This window comes from Dermochelys coriacea, chromosome 11 (assembly GCF_009764565.3).
Source record: "Dermochelys coriacea isolate rDerCor1 chromosome 11, rDerCor1.pri.v4, whole genome shotgun sequence".
NCBI classification, from domain to species: Eukaryota; Metazoa; Chordata; order Testudines; family Dermochelyidae; genus Dermochelys; species Dermochelys coriacea.
The window spans coordinates 22,406,758-22,428,454 of record NC_050078.2 but is presented as its reverse complement, the minus strand read 5'-3'; the positions used below and the strand labels follow the sequence as shown (position 1 = coordinate 22,428,454).

The following is a 21,697-nucleotide window of genomic DNA, read 5'->3' as shown; positions in this document are numbered from 1 at the left end:
ATGGCTAGTGGCGTTCTGTTATTTTCTTTGTTGGGCCTGTCCTGTAGTAGGTGACTTCTGGGTACTCTTCTGGCTCTGTCAATCTGTTTCTTCACTTCAGCAGGTGAGTATTGTAGTTGTAGGAATGCATGATAGAGATCTTGTAGGTGTTTGTCTCTGTCTGAGGGGTTGGAGCAAATGCGTTGTATCGTAGAGCTTGGCTGTAGACAATGGATCGTGTGGTATGATCTTGATGAAAGCTAGAAGCATGTAGGTAGGAATAGCAGTCAGTAGGTTTCCGATATAGGGTGGTGTTTATGTGACCATCGCTTATTAGCACCGTAGTGTCCAGGAAGTGGATCTCTTGTGTGGACTGGTCCAGGCTGAGGTTGATGGTGGGATGGAAATTGTTGAAATCATGGTGGAATACCTCAAGGGCTTCTTTTCCATGGGTCCAGATGATGAAGATGTTATCAACCCTGACAGCAGGATTGTCTGGCTATGTAGACTCCCTCCTCAGGCCCTACATTACCAGCACTCCCAGCTATCTTCGAGACACCACTGACTTCCTGAGGAAACTACAGTCCATTGATGATCTTCCTAAAAACACCATCCTAGCCACTATGGATGTAGAAGCCCTCTACACCAACATTCCACACAAAGATGGACTACAAGCCATCAGGAACAGTATCCCCGATAATGTCACGGCTAACCTGGTGGCTGAACTTTGTGACTTTGTCCTCATCCATAACTATTTCACATTTGGGGACAATGTATACCTTCAAATCAGCGGCACTGCGATGGGTACCCGCATTGTCCCACAGTATGCCAACATTTTTATGGCTGACTTAGAACAACGCTTCCTCAGCTCTCGTCTCCTAGTGCCCCTACTCTACTTCCGCTACACTGATGACATCTTCATCATCTGGACCCATGGAAAAGAAGCCCTTGAGGTATTCCACCATGATTTCAACAATTTCCATCCCACCATCAACCTCAGCCTGGACCAGTCCACACAAGAGATCCACTTCCTGGACACTACGGTGCGAATAAGCGATGGTCACATAAACACCACCCTATATCGGAAACCTACTGACTGCTATTCCTACCTACATGCTTCTAGCTTTCATCCAGATCATACCACATGATCCATTGTCTACAGCCAAGCTCTACGATATAACGCATTTGCTCCAACCCCTCAGACAGAGACAAACACCTACAAGATCTCTATCATGCATTCCTACAACTACAATACTCACCTGCTGAAGTGAAGAAACAGATTGACAGAGCCAGAAGAGTACCCAGAAGTCACCTACTACAGGACAGGCCCAACAAAGAAAATAACAGAACGCCACTAGCCATCACCTTCAGCCCCCAACTAAAACCTCTCCAACGCATCATCAAGGATCTACAACCTATCCTGAAGGACGACCCATCACTCTCACAGATCTTGGGAGACAGGCCAGTCCTTGCTTACAGACAGCCCCCCAATCTGAAGCAAATACTCACCAGCAACCACACACCACACAACAGAACCACTAACCCAGGAACCTATCCTTGCAACAAAGCCCGTTGCCAACTCTGTCCACATGTCTATTCAGGGGACACCATCATAGGGCCTAATCACATCAGCCACACTATCAGAGGCTCGTTCACCTGCACAGCTACCAATGTGATATATGTCATCATGTGCCAGCAATGCCCCTCTGCCATGTACATTGGTCAAACTGGACAGTCTCTACGTAAAAGAATGCATGGACACAAATCAGATGTCAAGAATTATAACATTCAAAAACCAGTTGGAGAACACTTCAATCTCTCTGGTCACTCGATTACAGACCTAAGAGTGGCTATCCTTCAACAAAAAAGCTTCAAAACCAGACTCCAACGAGAGACTGCTGAATTTGAATTAATTTGCAAACTTGAATAGAGACTGGAAATGGATGAGTCATTACACAAAGTAAAACTATTTCCCCATGTTATTTCTCCCCCCCATCCCACCCCCACTGTTCCTCAGATATTCTTGTTAACAGCTGGAAATAACCTACCTTGCTTGTCACCATGAAAGGTTTTCCTCCTTTCCCACCCCTGCTGCTGGTGATGGCTTATCTTAAGTGATCACTCTCCTTACAGTGTGTATGATAAACCCATTGTTTCATGTTCTCTGTGTGTGTATATCAATCTCCCCTCTGTATTTTGCACCAAATGCATCAAATGAAGTGAACTGTAGCTCACGAAAGCTTATGCTCTAATAAATTTGTTAGTCTCTAAGGTGCCACAAGTATTCCTTTTCTTTTTGACAAAAACATGTTCACCATGCTATGCACCACAGATAATGTTACTTTCCATTTGAAAGTAAGTGCATATCAGTTTAACGTTAAAGTCCATATATTGTAAATAAGGCCCTCAGCATCTATGAAATATGTGCCTGTAATTCTTATCTTATTGGCACAGTCTGTGTATATTATAATGAACCCAATTTATAAAGTCTGTAATGCTAAATTTTGTACTGACACAATTAAAAAGGGTTCACATATTGTAGTTTCAGTGCATGAGCGCATATGAAGAAACAAATAACACATTTTATTTTAATTAGATTTTACATTTGTGGTGTTATACAAGATAAAAAAGAATAACGGTATAATTGCAAAATACCATTTTTAAAGAAGTAAGAGATGGATTTCCAAGTTATTTCTGTATTAAACATATAATAGAATCTTTAACATGAGTAGGTAATGCAGATGTAACAATACTTTCTTTGATTTTTCTTTATTACAAAAACTGATCAAATGCTTAGAAGAAACTAGCTGCTGTAAGTAAGATATTCATTTGGCTTTGGAACATAGTAATGTATTTTAATTGTAAATTTCTCCCCTAAAGTCATAAATAAAACATAAATAAAATAGCACTTACTGAAAGCAATCTTAAAGTATTTGCAAACAAGGTATCACTGTAATTATTAATATTTAAGACATATAATCTTAGATCTATTGGTAAGAATTCAATATATTTAACAGCCCTATCTAGTGTTGATCATAGAATCATAGAAGATTAGGGTTGGAAGAGACTTTAGGAAGTCATCTAGTCTAACCCCCTGCTCAAAGCAAGACCAATCCCAATTAAATAATCCCAACCAGAGCTTTATCAAGGCTGGCCTTAAAATCATTTGACCTGTCCAAAACTAATTGGTGTATAGACTGGTCAAATATTGTCAAATGTCAAAAATTGTCAAATATTTTAAAGCACTAATTTTTTTAGAACAGTAATAAAGAAGAATGACTTCATGGTCTCTACTAGGCTTAGCATTAGCATGGTGTACAAATTAAGATGTACATACATATAAACAATGTTTGTTCTAGAAGATTCCAACCAATCAAGATGGTCAACTTTCAATTAGATCACTTTTTCCCCATAGGTGGCATTAACATAGCAAAGGGAATGATCAAGACGTTTATGTAGGGTTGCTAACAGGTTGCATCATAATGCAATCAGAAAGGTAGGCTGCCACCTACATCAAAGCATTCTTGTTGGTGTACTGATAATATTTGCCCATAGTCAATAGATAATCAATTGACATTATTTGACCAGTTAACTGATTGGCTTGCCAAGCTTAATCCTATCATATATCTTATTTATTCAAATACATTGGACCAGAATCTGAACACCACACCTGAACCCCTTCAAACTGTGAACAAGTTCAGGTAAAAATATGAACTTTGTGGCTCAGACCCATCTTTGAAATAGACTTCAGTCTCAATATAACTGGTGTAAAAATGAATTCAACAAATTTTGGCATCAACTCAACAGATATTTATGCATGTGAGTTTTTTATATGCTTGAGTGGTTACTGATGGAGCCTTATAAAGATGTTTTTTCAGGATACCTAGTGTTCTCAGATATGATCCAGGAAATCCTCCAATATGGGTTTTATCATGCCATTTTTAAATAGGACCCTCAATTCACTTTAACAAGAAACACAGCCTAAAAATGATCAGACTGTGTGGCCCAAGTTTGTTGCCTTATGGGGTGTTCTGAATTCAATTTTATATGAAGATCAAACTGCTGTATTTGTAATGCCTTAACAGGCCCAGTCCATTGATACGGCTCAGTTAGTCTATCATCATCAATGTTATTCTCGGCAATTATTTTATTACATTATAAAATTAGATGCATCCCAGTATATTAACACTCAATGCCTTGTAGTTCCTATTGTCTGTTAGCTTCATTTGTTCTATGAAGAACATTTTTCCGCTGGCGTTACATACTTTGGATGCATAAATATCTAGAACATAAGTCCTGAAATGTTACAGTACTGTTGATATTAAGCACTTTAATTGTATAAATATTTAACACTTCCTTTGTTCACCTCATTATCATTTTTCTCAAGCTGAGACACTTATTAACAGCCCATTATGTAGTGTGCATAGACGTTAAGTCATTACAACAATAGACACACAGCAGCCTAGGAATGTGACACTAATTAAGTAAAAAAAAACAAACCCTTCAAATTACAAATAGATTCTTTATAACTAATGAAGAATGACCATCTACATGACACAACATTCATTTCTTACTTCAACAGTCATAAAACAGTGTTTTTAATGTGTTGTATTAAATCACTAGAAATTCATTAACAAAGCTGTTATGTCTGTCTCTCAGAACACAAAGCATGTTAACTATTTTAGCTTTCTGCAAATGGAGGGAGTTTCCCCGACCCTTTATGATCTTCACGGATAAATACTCATAATTTTGCCCTCTAAAAATGACTGGATGACATGCCTTTAAAAACTCCCTCTTGTGTGGTTAGTAGATGATGTACATAAGTTGAATAGCTACCTGACCTTCTAATACGTTTTGTTGTGCCTGAACTTAGTTTAACTAAATCTTAGCCTTCCTCATTTTAGTGACTAAGATGAGGAACTGGAATTCTACTTCTTTTGACTATAAGGGTAAGTTTTGGCACACAAGTTGAAGCTGAGGTCATTGGGCAATTGTATAAAATTACTAAAGTTAATTGAACCATAAGAATATTATACATTTTCTAGTTAATTGTGATAAAAAAAATAGTAATGGCCACTTATATGGGGGTTTTGTTTGTTTGTTTTAATCAAGTCATTAGCAAACTCAGTTTTGTAAGATATATTCCTAAAATCGAAGTGAGACTTATATTAGACATTCAAAACCAGAACTTCAAATAAAATCTATCACATCCAACTGCAACCTTCTGTGGCTTCTTAATTATGTCTTTCTTCCAAAATACTGAACTATTTTCTCCAAGACTATGGATTTCTTATTAGCAGTATTCAACACTGTAATGTGGGTTTTTACTTGTCCCTTATAAGATAATGGCATTTCCTTCTAGCCCATATAACTTAACTAGGTAATATGTTACTTTTTTTTTAGCAGATTCAGATGAAAATTCAAGGATGAAATTTAGAAACTAATGACACCCAAGATATGTCAGATCTTGAAAATCTTTACTTCAAGATTTGTTAGGAAGATAGAAAATAGTGTTAATAAGGGCAAATGCAAAACTGAATGTATGTATATGTAGTTAGGTCACAGGTTCAGAGTAGCAGCCGTGTTAGTCTGTATTTGCAAAAAGAAAAGGAGTACTTGTGGCACCTTAGAGACTAACAAATTTATTAGAGCATAAGCTTTCGTGAGCTACAGCTCACTTCATGCATCCGATGAAGTGAGTTGTAGCTCACGAAAGCTTATGCTCTAATAAATTTGTTAGTCTCTAAGGTGCCACAAGTACTCCTTTCTTTTTGTAGTTAGGTCAGAGATCCCCAAACTGTGGAACATTTGGGGAGGGCATGGCTAGAGCCAGGACAGTCCATTGGGGGCAGGGAGGGAGCGACACCCAGCTCCACTCGTGGCCCTGGCCCAGCTTCCATCCCCGAATCCAGGGCCCTAGCTTCCGCCCAAGACCCCGCCCCCGGCTCTAGCTGTGGCCCAGCCTTGGCCCCTTACCCCTGTCTGTGCCTTCCTTCCCCCTTCCCCCAGAGCTGCACCCATGCTCTCAGCACTGGCTCCTTGGAGTTGGGAGGCAGCGGACAGAGGTAAGGGCGGGCATAAGGTAAAAAATTTGGGGACCACTGATTTAGGTACATATAGCTCTCTTTGTAGGATGCCTTTTTCCAGTATCCACATTTACATACAACTCCGGAATTTTATACAAAATGAGTGAGAAATAATGCTTCACTAGATGTACCTAATATAAGTCCCACATATATATGTGACAAGGATAAAAGGAAACACAGATTTTATCTCAGCTAGGGAGAATATAGCATCAAGTTTGACCATAGAATCATAGACACATAGGACTAGAAGGGACAGGGGCTAAGTCTCTGAGGCAGGGCTAAGTCTTTTCTGAACCATCCCTGACAGCATTTGCTGAACCTTTTCCTAAACACCTCCAATGACGGAGATCCACAACGTCCCTAGGTAATTTATTTCAGTGCTTAAATACCCTGAGAGTTAGGAAGTTTTCCTAATGTCTAATCTGAAGCTTGCTTGCTGCAGTTTAAGAGACCATTACTTCAAAGACCATATACAGTAAGAGAAGAACTTGCCAGAGTCTAATGAAGAAGGAGGAGACCCTCCTTGTGGTAGGATGAGTGCAAAGCTTAGAGAGAGGATGCATTTTTACAATATATTTATCAGAGAAGTTTCTTACTGCACACGGTGAACTCAGTAACGGATGGAGTTCTAAAGGTTCAGAGACCTTGTTTAAACTAACACCCAAAAAATTCAGATGCTTATCCAATCTGAGCAGAGACTAGAGCAATCTCCTTCGCTTTTTTCACTTCCTGTCAACATCAGTCATAGCTTCCTCCAATTTGACCTGAACTGAATAGTAAATCCTGGGGACAAATAGGTCCAGTAACTAGAAAACATCTGTCATTCTAAGTCCAATTCCATTAAAAAATTGCCTTCCACAAAACACACACACAACTTGGTGGGTCTTAGATGCTGAGACTGGACTGTCATGCTGCAATATGGAAAAAAACACCTATAATCTGTAGAAAGATTTCATCTATGTCTTTGTTTGCCTTTTATTTGTCTGACTCTGTGCAATCTTTCTGGTTCCTCCACCTTTCTCTTTTGGCTACTAGATACATTAAAATATGAGATAAGCTCCATGGGATAAAAGCTTTCCCCAAAGATAAAAGCCATCAGGGCAGTTAGAGCCATTAAAGTGAACCACTCCAGCAATGCCAGGCTCACCAGTATCCATTACAGTAGAAAACTTTATTTATAATGTGAAAGGATTTTTAAAACTATCGTGAACTGAAAAGTATAAATCAAGGCTACCAACAAGCTACAAGTCTGATCATTATTTCCTCACTTACATCAGTAGTCTGAACCTGACATACAGAAAGCAGTGATAAGAGAGAAAACAAATAGCCAAAGAGAAAAATGTGTGTGCTTATTTGAGAGTATCAAGAGCACTCTGTATTAAAGGCTTTGAAAGACTCTTCACCCCACAAGAATTTCAACAACGGTATAATGTTGGGTTTCTTCAAGTCTCTGAGCCCTTAGTTCCTTTTATCAGGTAATGTTGACAGCATAGAAAGGCCCCAGCAAATAGCAAGCAACTACAGTATATTAATGTGTACAATACATTCATGGGATGTGTTTTGCACACTGTTAAACCTTATTATGAAGTCACTCTCATATATGTAATACTAATAATGCTAGCTCAGTTGCCACTACCATGCTGGGCTACCTTGCAGATACTCTTATAAAGTCATTAAGAGTAGAGTGCCTACACAATGTTGTAAACCACCCTTCTCCAGTTAATTTGCATGGGTCATTTACTTTAAAGTCTGGAAGGACTTAATTATAGTTTAGCACTCTAAACAGAAGCCGGGATCAGTGGCAAATCTTTGAATGGAATCTGGAAATTCTAAGATAGAAATGTCCCCTTTTCTATATAAAACACTATGAGACAAATCCAGCTCTTGAAAAGAAGTCACCCATGCATAGCAGAGGGCAGAATTCGTTTCCTTTGTTGCTTGCGGAAAGAGGTTCACTTCATGGCTGAGATCCTCAAATGTTATAAATCCTCATAGCTTCATTTATTTGAATATAGCTTTAGTAATTTATATCTCCTGAAGATGTAGCCCACCATTTCTTCACTGTCTTTTACGACTTCTCAAGCTCTCTGCCTTCTGTGTGGCTTTCTTTGTTTCAATATTGCTGTCTTCATTCTGTTGCTTGTCATGGTAGATCTCCCACCTCTCATCTTTCATGGCAATGACAAAAAGTTCATATTGTAACTATATTCATTCCTCAGTTCACTTAGGTTTTCAGTGCTACCAGTTTTCTTTTTTTGGGGGGCGGGGGGTCTGGGTGGAGGTCAAAGATCCCAACTTTCTTCTTCCACATGGTGACGTAATACTTTGCTCTCTCTTTTCCTCTTTTTCGGGCCCTATGTGCCCTAATGTAAACATTAATAGTTCTGTTTCTTTCTTTATGCAGCTGAATACTTATGTAAATTGTGGTTCCACTTTTGACTTGTTTTCATTATAAGCCTGTAAACTTTTGCTGTTCAATGAGTGAACCAGAGCTGGGTTGGTGATTAACAAAATATCAGTCCTTAAAAGCGTGATGAAAAAAACACTACTATAGATAATTTTCAGAAGCATATTCCACATTTTCTGTCACTCTGACCTGGATGTTGTAACCAAGACAACATGGCTTTTTAAGGCCAAAGGCTAAGAAGGTAAATCAATATCAGATTTTTATGCTCTAAAACTCTAAGTAAGTGTTGTCTAAGCTTGAATTTAAGCAATATGGTTTAACACTTTTACAGAATCTGAACCTTCAATCTATAGGCCTAATTCTCATTTATATTAAGGCTCAAGGGCATGCGCAGGAATTTAAATTTGACCACTTTTGGAGGAGCATGTTCTATACCTCCGCCGAGGCCCTGGGACTGGAGGAGCTCTTGCTGATTACTGGGGGGCCCGAGGCACCTGCTTGCCCTGCCTTGTGCATGTCCTTACTAAAGCTTCTTTACTCAATTCTGGTAAATTAGATTTGCACTCAGAGTAAGGTCCCTTTACATTGCCAAGCAGTGTAAAGGAGGTTTAGTGTGAATGAGAAGCAGGCTGTATTCTTCCATCAAAGAGTATTTTTGTTTAGGTTCTCGGTGTATAAATATGGGCTTAATGTAATTGTATGGATTACTCTTTCTATCTTAAACACTATTCTATTTTACCTTAATTAGAGTCATTAATCAACTTCATCAGTTAATATTTCAGAGAGATCATAGGTAGTTGCTATATGAAAACTGCTTAAGAGGTTTCTTTGTTTGTTTTAGCCAAAAAGCGAGAAATTTTTGCCAACATTATTATAATACAGTATTTGTACTAAAGTGAGCATTTCTACGGCCTAGATTCAGTCCAATACTCTGCTGGATGACGATGGTGGAGCGGGGGAGTGCATAAAAGCCTCTTCCTTTGGGTAAACAGAGCTGTATCCAAAGTCCATTAAAATCACTGAAAAGACTCCCACTGACTTCCACAAACTCTGGTTTGGATCCACAGTTGGGCAGAATGACTCCACAGCAATGCAGAAACAAGTAGGAGAGAGGGGGTGGATCTATACATCACAAATGTATATCAAAAATGTAAATCTCAAAGTCATCCCCCAATTTGGAATTTTTCTCTGCTCAGAACTGCCCCAGAATTAAAACTGCTGAAGTATAGTATTGTCAGATTTCAAGAAAACTGAATGCAGCAATGAAGAAGTTTGTACTCTAGCCAGTTTCTTATTTACAGGAGCAACCCATGGGCAATTCACAGCAAAAACATTAACAAAAAAAACCAGAGAAAAATGTACATTTAGTGAAAATTAGCAGCTGTGTTGGCTTATCTCTAAACGTAAGGATTCACCTGGTGGTGTTTGTTTGCTTTTATTTTAGTAAATTTTAGAGATCATGAAATTTAATATACTTTTCACTACTGTTCTCTAGCACTTTTTGTCTGATGATCTAAAAATTTTAAAACTATCTTTAAATCAATCCTTCTAACACCCCAGTGAGATAAGTCAGAATATCCTAGGGGTCTTGACCTCTGGAAAAAGGCAAGGTTTGTAATTTAATAAAATAATCACTTTCCATGATTTAGCTGTAGATGAGGACCCTGAATTTGCTTGTATAATCAAGAGCTGGCTGGATGATGCAACCAGTCCTATCTTGGTTTAGCATGCTCTAAATGGGGTGCTCAATGCAGCATGAGTGGGGAATGTTGCAGGTGTAGCTGTGGTTTGCCTAGAATTTCAGGTTTAGGGAATTTCAAAAGCAGGATTGTGAAGTGTGCTAATTCTGTTTGATACCTTAACTCTGTGTGCTTGTATGGGTGGCAAGGATTTCATTTCATTGATCCCACTCTGTCCCACTGCTTGAGGGCAGAGCTGTGCAATTGCTCTGAGGATTCTCTTATGTGGGATTCAGCTGGATTCCCTTCTGACATTGTTCATGTTAAATGTGTACGTAAGATTATTGGGGAGAGAGGGAGATGATTTGTATAGAACTACCATTAATGGGAAGCTTTCTCATCTGACCTGGATCATTTAGTCTCCTTGGTGCCTATTGTCTAGCCCAATGAGAGGGATTGAATGAGAGAGAGTGCTGAGAGAAAGAGCCCAGATGATATCTAACAAAGTTGGTTTGCCCCATTGTGAACGGGTTGCACCTGCCCGTTCCCAAAGAGTTTCAGAATCTGGAAGTGTTATGGAGGCTTAAGTGCTTCTGAACTAAGATATTACATTACAGAGAGAAGTTCTTTTTTTTCCCATCTACATCTTGTTAGAAGTTAGCAAGTTTTCTCCTTGATGTGGACCTCACCAGTGTTGTTCTCTGACTTTTTTTCATTTCCAGTCTAGACAGTTACAAAGTGTTCTACATTGAGCGATCCTGGAAGTCTACTTGGAAGCTGCAGCTAATACAGAATATTTTAACATATGTTCTGAAAAATCTGCACTGCCTTCCAGTTTACCTCCAAACCAAAACTTAGCAGCAAAATCAGGAATGGACTCCAAAAGACACTCAGTCTTCTTTTTTAACTACTAGATGCACTGGCAAAGTCAAATATGTCAGACTTTATTTGCATGGCAGGGAACATATTTACTGTGATCCAAACTCTAGATGCCAACTGGCAAAGGGAATTGGGCCATATAGGGGTGCAAGGATCCCCTGTTCCCCAAAAGAATGTAAGGTCTCTAATGAAAGACTGTGTCACACTGTTCATCATAGCCATTGAGAGATGTATGTATGGAAAATATGTGAACAGTTATGTATCTGTACTAATATGTTCTGTTGGTCTGTAGTTGAAAAGCAGATTACCCAAAGTTAGCATGTCTTGTGAAAATCTTCTACGGACAGTGGGAGACACTTATTTCAGTGGTGGACCTTTATGTATTGCATGTCAGACATACATTTTAAGTCAACTTCTAATTAAGAGCTGGCAGAGACTTCAGAAGAAAATTAACATGAAGGGGTAAGTGGGCAGGAGGGAAGGAACCCTATTTTGAGGTGAAAAACAAAAGTCTGTTCTGGTATATTTGGGAGTGCAGAAGAACACCCTGGCATTAAAATAATAAATAATAAATAAATAAAAAAGATCTAAACCAAACTGGATGAAAACCTTGGGGAAAGAACTTGGATAAGCAAAAAGAAAAGGAGTACTTGTGGCACCTTAGAGACTAATAAATTTATTAGAGCATAAGCTTTCGTGAGCTACAGCTCACTACTCCTTTTCTTTTTGCAAATACGGCTGCTACTCTGAAACTTGGATAAGCTATCTAATAGGAGATAGGTGAATGCCTCATTAGTTTAGTCTCTAGAAAGCATGATATGATATTGTCTTATATGAAACCATTTGTTCCCATCTCTCACACTGGTTTTTATTTGAGTTTCTATTTTTTCTTGAATAAATTTCCTTTTGTTATATAATTGAACTCAAGTGCTATTCATAATACAGGAATGCTGATATAACTGTGGAACACTGTCTTTTGGGAGCAGAGGATCTGGGATTTCTGTGAGTATCTAATGATCAGGGCTGGATACCTCAGGGAGACACTTTGAAGGGTGTTAGAGGACGGGGTCCATATGCTGATAACTTGGAGGGCCAAGACAAGCTGGGGTAGCCCAGAAGAGTACTTGATGGCTGACAGGCTGATTGCATTAGGGAGCTAACGTACAGCTAGTATAGGCAGGACTCCCTCATTCTGGAGGCTGGTTGTAACAAGGGCACTCTCAACCCTGAGTGCCCAAAGAAGCATCATACTTCTTACCTGAGTCTCTCTGTCAATTAAAATTTGGAAAGGAAACATTTAGACAGAATACCAGGAAGTATTTCCTGAGAGTAAGATTCATTAAACTGTGGAATAGCCTTCCAAAGGAAGTGATAGAATGTCCAATGCTTGGGACTTTTAGAACTAGACTGACCAAAGTAATAAACAAGATATTGTGGACAGCAGCATGGGCAAGGAGATAGACTAAGTGATCTAATTTCTGATTTTTATTATTCTAGCGATTTTTGAAGATATGATCTTTCAGTGATGACCTATATTCAGGTTTTTTTTGTTAAGCACAAATTTATTATACTGAATTGTAAAGTGATTTTATGATGTAGACAAAGGACTACCTGAGGTAAATTACAATCATGAAATTCACATGACTTTTCCCTAAAATTATAAGCTTCCTTTGGCAATCTACCTCTCTAGACAATGCTATTATTAATACAATTTAAACTTATATTTCATTGTTAATAAAATATTTTTAAAACAATGAATGAGTCTGACATGTTGAATGTTATTTTGTGTGTCCAGGCTTTTATTTTTCCCCCATTACTTTGTCTGTATCTCTATATACACTTTCAAATTCAACATTCTGGCAAATGATTTGAACATTTCACGACCAAGATTATTGTTCTTAGTTTATGCAGACTATCAAGCCAATTAATTATGACACTTAACTGGGCTAGTTGCCAATAGAGCTGAGCAAAAATTGGAAGTATTGTCCTTCATGATATTCTGGTATTTTAACATTTTTTGTCCCATGTCAGAACAAAAAGTTAAAATATTTTTATTGTGAAACAAAACATTTTGAATCAGAATGGTGAAACATTTTGTTTCAGAGACAATCTCTACCTAATGTGAACCAGTTTCCTTGTGGTTTTGATTTGTATTTCTTCCTAGGATTTTTTTGGGTTACTTTGCCCCAATACTGGAGGGCTGGGACATTTAAGATGGAAGTTATCTATTATTTGTCCTAAAGGACTGGCATTTTATTTTTATTTTTGAGCGCATCGTCCTTTGGCGGTGTTTGTAGCTGTATCTTGATGTCTCTTGTTTTCTGTTCCATACCCGTCTCCTATTGTGAGCTCTTTGCTTTTCAGCTCCCACCTCCCCTACCCTAGAGCTGTCCATACCACTTTGCTTTGAGATCATCTTGAGAGAAAACAGGGTTTTCGGATTCCCTTCCCCCAAAATACCATGGCAAAATCTGCTAAGAATGGTTCACCATGAAGGGAAGGGAGAAAGAGCAAGTGAACAAATTGAGTTGGTACTGCCCTTAGTAAATCTGTGCCTCCACTCCACTTTTCAGTTAGTAAAACAAGCAGCTAGGACTCTGTGGGAGTAACCCTAAAGCTGTTCTTTTTACAGCAACATCTAACCGCTCAGCAGAAATGGAGAGCACCTAGGAACAGGCCTTGACTGTAATGGATATTTGAGGCATGTTAGTTCTGAGGTTTATTTTACAGACCCAGGTTTCCTAGTTGCTTAAAGCCTCTCCAGTTTGGGTCTCAACCACAGTTTCTGGTATAAATTAAGTTTACAACAATTACCCAGTTTTACAATAACAACGTGCTGGTGCACAAATATTTTACCTACATATAGCCAGACCAATCAATGTCAAAATAAGCACATTTGTATGTTAAACAGTTCTTCAATCTATTACTTATTTGTTTTCACAAACAGTATTTTTTTGCTTTGGAAATACAGCTTCTGTAATAATATATATTTCTTGAAGCAGATTCATCTTCCTTTCAAATCCTCCCCCTTCACAATGAAATCTGATTTAGGGAGTGGGTGACTGATCTTCTAACTGATTTCAACTCAGCTAATATATTTAAAATTGCAGTATATTTGTATTCTGAGTCAGTCTTTATACTTTAGTAACAGATAATATAGAGCCAAATCCTGAGGTCTTTAGAACAATGGGAACGTGCCAGTCAAATTGAATGATAGGACCTTAGATTTCCCCAGTGATAGCATAAATGGTAATTAACACATTCAATCTTTCCTGTAACATTTAAATGAAACTATTACAACTTAATTTATTTTTGTTCCATCTTTTAATTATTTTATTTTCCCTCCTTTACAGCTGATAACTATCAGCTATACCTTTTACTGGTGAAGATCCAGAAATCTGGAGCTTACATGCAAATGGTGAATGGTCCACAATTTGTAGACTCTATGAATATGCATTATTTACTATTTATGCATATGCTTCCTTTTTATTTTAACACAAAAAGCTGTGTTTTCTACTTCTGCTTCCTCTCCTCAATGTCAGTTGCTTTGATACAGTGATAGGCAGGTGATACAAATCAATAAAATAAATACATTTTCTAGACATTTAGGTACATCTTAGGCCCTTGTGCAACTGAAGCACAAATACAAGTTCAGCACAAGTGAAATGTTTGGGTTTATGATTTTTAAAATATTTATTCACTAACAACCTGATGGAGTCTCATTATCTGAAATGTCAGCGCCACTAAGAGGAGAGGGAAGGGAGGCGCCCAAACAGTCTCAGCTGAAGTCAGAAAAAATGCCACATAATCCCATTAAAGTTACAGACCCAACTCCCTGAGAGCAGGCATCTCCAGCCCCCCCCCCCATACCCTGCTCTCCCCTCTTCAATCCACCTTTGAAAGCTCCCTCTTTGCTGTGTTCAGAGGAGTGCAAGGCACTCAGCCCCCGTGCCCCCATTTCTCTGGTCTGTGTGGGGTTGAGACACTTCACCCACACTCTTCTAGTCCAAACACAGACCAAAGCAGTGTAGTTGAGACTGCTGATACAAGGGTAGAGGATCCAACCCACGCTTCCTATTTAAGTCTGACTTCCAATCAGGAACCCAGGAGAAAGCGCACAAGTCAGGGTCTCCTGGGGAAAATGGGAAGCTTAAAACATTTGAACACAATAGCTAAGCATAAGAATAGCCAACATGGGTATGACCCAATGGTTCATCTAGCCCAATATCCTGTTTTCTGACAGTGGCCAATGCCAGATGCTTCAAAGTGAATGAACAGAATAGGGCAATTATTGGGTGATCCATCCCCTGTCATCCAGTCCCAGCTTCTGGCAATCAGAGGCTTAGGGACACCCAGAATATGGGACTGCATCCCTGACCAGTTTGGCTAATAGCCATTGATGGACCTATACTCCATGAACTTTTCTATTTCTTTTTTTAATCCATTTATAGTTTTGGCCTTCACAACGTCCCCTGGCAATAAATTCCACAGGTTGACTGTGCATTCTGTGAAGAAGTTCATCCTTTTGTTTGTTTTAGACCTACTACATATTAATTTCTTCCCTGGTTCTTTTATTATGTGAAGGGGTAAACAACATTTCCTTATCCACTTTCTCCACACTATTCATGATTTTAGAGACCTCTATCATATCCCCTCTCAATTCTCTTTTCCAAGCTTAATAGTCCCAGTCTTTTTAATCTCATATTCAAGCTGTTGCATTCCCCATATCGTTTTTGTTGCCCTTCTCCGTACCTTTTCGAGTTCTAGTGGTGGGGTTATTTTTTGTGATCGGGTGACCAGAACTGTACGCAGTATTCAAGGTGTGGGCAAGCCATGGATTTTTATATTGGCATTATGTTATTATCTACTCCTCTCCTAATGGTTCCTAACATTCTGTTAGCTTTTTTGAACATTGAGTGGATGTTTTCAGAGAACTGTCCACGATGATTTCAAGATCATCTTGAAATCTGTTCTTGAACAGTAACAGCTAATTTAGACTCCATCATTTTGTATATATGGGTTGTATTGTTTTCCAGTGTGCATTACTTTGCATTCATCAACACTGATTTTCATCTGCCATTTGGTTGCCTAGTCACCCCGTTTTGTGAGATCTCTTTGTAACGCTTCGTAGTCAGCTTTGGACTTAACACTAGTGCTGCTGGTGGCCTGTGTGTGTGGTTTTAAGACGCTTTTGCACAATGAAAATGTTTACTGTCTGTTATTCTGGAATTTCAGAATTGCTACCAAAGGGGTTGACTGTGCCATACTAATTGGCAAAGCAGAACCCCACTAATCCCAGTGGAGCACCCAACCCTAGGCTACATGCCAGTACTACACACCTTTAAGGGATGAATCTTAGTCTGCCCTGGAACAAACCACGGTCGCTGGTGCATAGGAGGAGGAACAGAACCTTGTTCCTGATACCAGCCAGCTCCTCTCTTCTATCTGAGGCCCGGTCTGGGTGGGGGGGATTGATCTAAGTTATGCAATTTTAGCTATGTGAATAACGTAGCTGAAGTCGACATACTTAGATCTATTTACCGCGGTGTCTTCACTGTGGTAAGGCAATGGCTGACGCTCTCCTGTCGAATCCTCCAGCACCTGTCACCCTGGTGGAGTACCGGAGTTGATGGGAAAGCACTCGGCAGACGATTTGTCCTATCTAGACTAGACATGATAAATTGACCTCCACAGGATTGATTGCCCCCTGTTGATCTAGCGGGTAATGTAGACAAGCCCTGAGGGCTGTTCGGTGCCCCAGGGGCAGAAGGTCAGAGCACTCTCTCTGCCTCTGAGGACTACATAATCATCCTCTACAGTTCCTAATATCTTTGTATTTGCTGCATGAACCTCATCCTTGGTATCCATAGTAGGTCTATCCATTGATTTCAATGGGCATTCAGGCCCTTTATACTTCCATAGTTCTAGAATGCAGTTTGCATGAAAGGCTCTCTGAAAAATAATGTTGGGTTATAATCAATCATTTTTTAAATTTTTTTAGATGTACAAAAAGAGTTTGAAACATAGCACATACATATTCTTCTGTATCCTATATATATATATATATTTTTTTTTTTTTGCAACTTTAATACAGAATTTAATGTTTTTTGGTGTGAGGGCAGAAATATCACCTGAACTGTGATCATGACTGCCAGGTTTTAAGTAGTAAATTGATGTTTGTTGTAACATATTGTAAATAATGGCCAGCTCATAGCAATAGTGGTACTTGCTAGCATATCTGCATTGCTACAAGGAAAATTGCAAAATCAAAATAATTCTACATAAAGACAAATTTTTCAAAATATAATTTTGATCTGGTGGTCCATAGCAATAACTGACATTTATTTGTTTAAAAAAAGCACATATAGGGCCAAATGCTCTCCTGCTTCCTTTGCACTTTTCAGGTGGCTCCAATGGGCTAGAAAGTAGCTACATTTGGCAAGCTGAGTAGGAGGGAGCTTTTAGCTGGCCTGGTGCAGAGCTGGCATACCTAATCCCTCTGCCGGGCCCAAAATGTGGCACTGGAATAGGGTGCTAGGAGTGGATGAGTGATTGTATCTGAGTGCACTGCACTTTTGTTTATACTTCCTTGAGGACAGCAGTCAGCTGATGGAGTTTGGAGTGGCCCTGTTGCTAGGCGAAACTCAACCGGGCTGGGCCCCAGCCAGAGCATCCGGGTGCTACAAGCTGCCTCCTAACAGCTTCCTTTGTCCCCAACCTCTTGTGCACCTCCTTTTCTTTGTTAAACTAACAATGCATTTTATCTTAAAATAGCATGTACACTTTTGGGGGCACTTTTTTTTATATCATACTAAGTGTCTGTACAGGGCCAAGCAGTGTGGCGACCTGACCAAAGCTGGGGCCTCTAGGTGTTACCGGGAATATAGTTAATTAATCATCCATCCATACCTCTCTAACTGTTTTGATGGCAGAATGTAGAGTGATTACCCATGGAAAGAGGAATACAAATTCTGAAATGTAAACAATTGAATGTTTTTCTTGTATTTTGAGTGTCTGAGTTGTTTTTTTTCCTTCTCAATACGGTTGGTGACATCCTGGCCCAGGGTTGTGTTAGTGATTTGTTTGGCATTGGCAGATTCATGTAATATTGAAAATAAAAATTAAAAGCTTTATTTAAAAATAATCACTGCCCCATCCTGAATGTTGGCAAATATGAATTTCAGCATCTATAATCTTTAGAGTAAGGCGAATCTTCCCTAAAACCATAAGTTGTATTATCGTCATTTAATAAAATAATTCTTCTTGAGCAGTTGATTGTCTTTAATTATGCTAATCCTTATTTAAGAGAATATAATTCTACTGGTAATGCACTTAAAAGCTGCAGAATAGACAAGTTCATAAAATGCCTGTACCTAGCCTTAAAGTGGAAATATTATGCAAATACATGACAATATACAAGGCATTCTCTGTCACTTCATTTTTTGAGTATAAACAAAATGTTTATGAATTCTTCTATGCCTATTCTTTTTTTAGGTCCTGAGGAAATAGAATTCAAGTGTCCCCTGAATCATATTATTTGCATCGGTACAAACAGATGTATTCACTTGTCCCAGCTCTGCAATGGTGTATATGACTGTTCAGATGGGTATGATGAAGGAGTACATTGTCGGGGTAAGTGAATGTGTTGGGGGGAAAAAATTCCACCAATTTCAGGTCTTTTAAAAGGATGCACTTTTAAGTGTGAGTTCAAAGTGATTCAGTAAACTTCTTCTTTTAACCATATGTTTTTAAAATAAGTATGTATGTTATTACATTTAGTGTACATTTCAAAACCAGCTTTTTTAAAAAAAAGTTTATTTTGAAAGAACCAAAGGTAAAAATACTTACAGGCTTTCTAGCATTTTTCTTTTAAAATTACAAAGTTTGCATGAAAGAGTTGTTTGCACCAAAAGAAGTATGAACAAAGTTCTTCTTCAGGGTATAGAAAATAGGTAACACTTGTTTTCCACAAATCACCTTTCCCCTAAAACTCAGTTGTTTAACAAAGTCAAAAACAAACAGATCTATGGAAAGAAGTTGACACTTTTAATGTGTTAAGACATTAGATTTTTCCAACCAAAATAATTTTCCTTTCAGATTTTGTTTTCATAAGGGTTAACGCTATTTGATTTCATCTCACTTGGGATTATATTCAAATAATCTTACAATTCAAAGGGTGAGTTTGTCTTAAATCTATCTGTAAGGAATTCATAAATAATATTCATGAGATCTAAGCACCCCACCTCACCCCCTGCAAAAAACCCTGCTCAAACAAAAGTAAACATCGTGGCTCTCCATCTGATGTAAATGAATGTAGCTGAATTGTCATAAACCAAACTATTCAGTTTTACAGCAGCTGAGGACATGGTGCAGAGGATAGTTCCTCTATTAACTATATTTTCACAGTGAAAGGGATCAACTGTCAAACATAAAGTGCCTGTTTCTGTAGTCTTTATTCCGCAAAACTCACTCTGAGTTTGATAGATGTTTTACCTGCATATTGACTTTAGGATTGGTCCTGGACAGAGTAATGAATAAATGAAATCGGCGAAAGCATCTCTGGGGCACATTGAAGCTTTCTTCAGTTACAAATAAGTTCTACATAGAAAAGAGTGTTTATCAGTTAATCACAATTAAAACATAATCCTCAATAGATGTATTTACATATTTAAACTATTCTGGACAGAGGATTAAAAAAAGCTCATTCAAATAGTGGACAATGGTTTTTGTTCATTAGGAATTTAAAACCTTAAACAAAAGGAGATTAATAGTATGGTGGAACCAGGAGAGGAAGTGGATTAAAATTTAAGGCCTTACTTAAAGCATAAATTAACTAGATTCTTTGTTTTCTTCAATTGTCATTTTGCAGCGCTAACCTGCGCTTTGGAATAACATAGGAATAACTGCTGTGGGGACAGATCTTTTAATTTTCTGTTAATTTTTAATTTTCTGGACTCTACCTTCTTAGTGATTTAGTGATCACTAAATATTCTAATGTATGTGGTATCTTCCCAGTGGTAAATTTCATGTGCCGTACATTTTATAAATATGACCTGACTTAATAGCTCACTCTCATAGAGTACAGTAAAGTTTAGGAAAATGTGCTGAGTCTTGACAGTTGATTTTAGCCCTAACTTGAATACACAAAACTTAATACTGTATGATGAAGTGGTTATGTACTAAAAATTGAGTAAGAATTGATAGCCAAACTTCCAAATACAAAATCCCCAAATCCCTATTTAGAGTAGTCATTAATGCAGCTGGGAAATGAGCAACTATGCACATAAATATTCATCTGAGTGGCAACTACCCATTTTGCACATATAAAACTGATGTGAAAATATGTCCCTAAATTAAACGGCACTTGTTGCCTCTAATAAAGTAAGAGACTGAAGAAATGAATCCAAGAATTTAAAAAAAAAATCTGACAACCAAATAATTTTTAAAAATGGGTCACATTTTATAACAAAGACACTGTAATCACAGTGGCAAAGAGTCCTGTGGCACCTTATAGACTAACAGACATATTGGATATAAGCTTTCGTGGGTGAATACCCACTTTGTCGGTATTCACCCACGAAAGTGTTGCATCCAACGAAGTGGGTATTCACCCACAAAAGCTTATGGTCCAATACGTCTGTTAGTCTATAAGGTGCCACAGGACTCTTTGCTGCTTTTACAGATCCAGACTAACACGTCTACTCTTTTGATACTTGTAATCACAGTGTAGTTATATTACCTTTATAGTAAAAACTCATTGTGGTTGCATGATTTGGTACCAGTAACTACCACTAAATCATTCTCCATAAAGTACACTATATGAAATAATTACTGGACAAATAACATGGAGTTAACATGCCTAGCATGTTATAATAGCATATATAATAAGTAGGACACCGAAGAGTGATCATGAATCAGTCATGTAGTTAACCTTCTGCCTATATAAACTATTGTTTTTAAATACTGCATACTGTAACTGTAATTACGTACAGTTCTTCTATTTTAAAGAGTAACCAGTATCTGAAAATTATAAATTTTGTTTTAGGAAACCTAGCAGAAAATATGATTTCTTCACGGCACTGGCAAAAGAGACTTTTATCTGCATGTCATGTAATTAATGAAATTGTTAATCTAAAAACATTTTCAGTTCATCAGGAAGGTAATGGAAAAATCTTAAATACCTCTGGTAATATCTTAAAGTTGCTGGTAATAGCTCACCTGAATTGATCACTCTCATTATAGTGTGTATGGTAACACCCATTGTTTCATGTTTTCTGGGTATATAAAATCATCCTACTGTATTTTCCACTGCATGCATCCGGTGAAGTGGGCTGTAGCCCACAAAAGTTTATGCTCAAATAAATTTGTTAGTCTCTAAGGTGCCACAAGTACTCCTGTTCTTTTTGTGGATACAGACTAACATGGCTGCTACTCTGAAACCTGTCATTAGACTGATATGTTACTTAGGATAGCCATATCATCATGTGTGTGCATATGCATGTGTCTGAGTACATTCATATATGGGAATGTGAACATACATGGTGAAGGGCATTCTCTAAACTGATGTGCCCTTTCAAAAGACAGGTCTTATCTCTTGGAGACTGAAACTTCTCATAATGCATTAAGAACTAATAGAATTCAAGCATTCAATAACTAGAACGATTCAA

General features: G+C 38.2%; 1 protein-coding gene across 1 annotated transcript in view; it reads left to right on the top strand.

The window, feature by feature from the left end:
• LRP1B (LDL receptor related protein 1B) overlaps positions 1–21,697 on the top strand; it is a 1,336,604-nt gene that overhangs the window by 389,835 nt on the left and 925,072 nt on the right. The window contains exon 3 of the mRNA XM_043505072.1: positions 18,525–18,662. Within this exon, the coding sequence (XP_043361007.1) occupies positions 18,525–18,662 (138 nt within the window). The remainder of the gene's footprint in view (positions 1–18,524; positions 18,663–21,697) is intronic.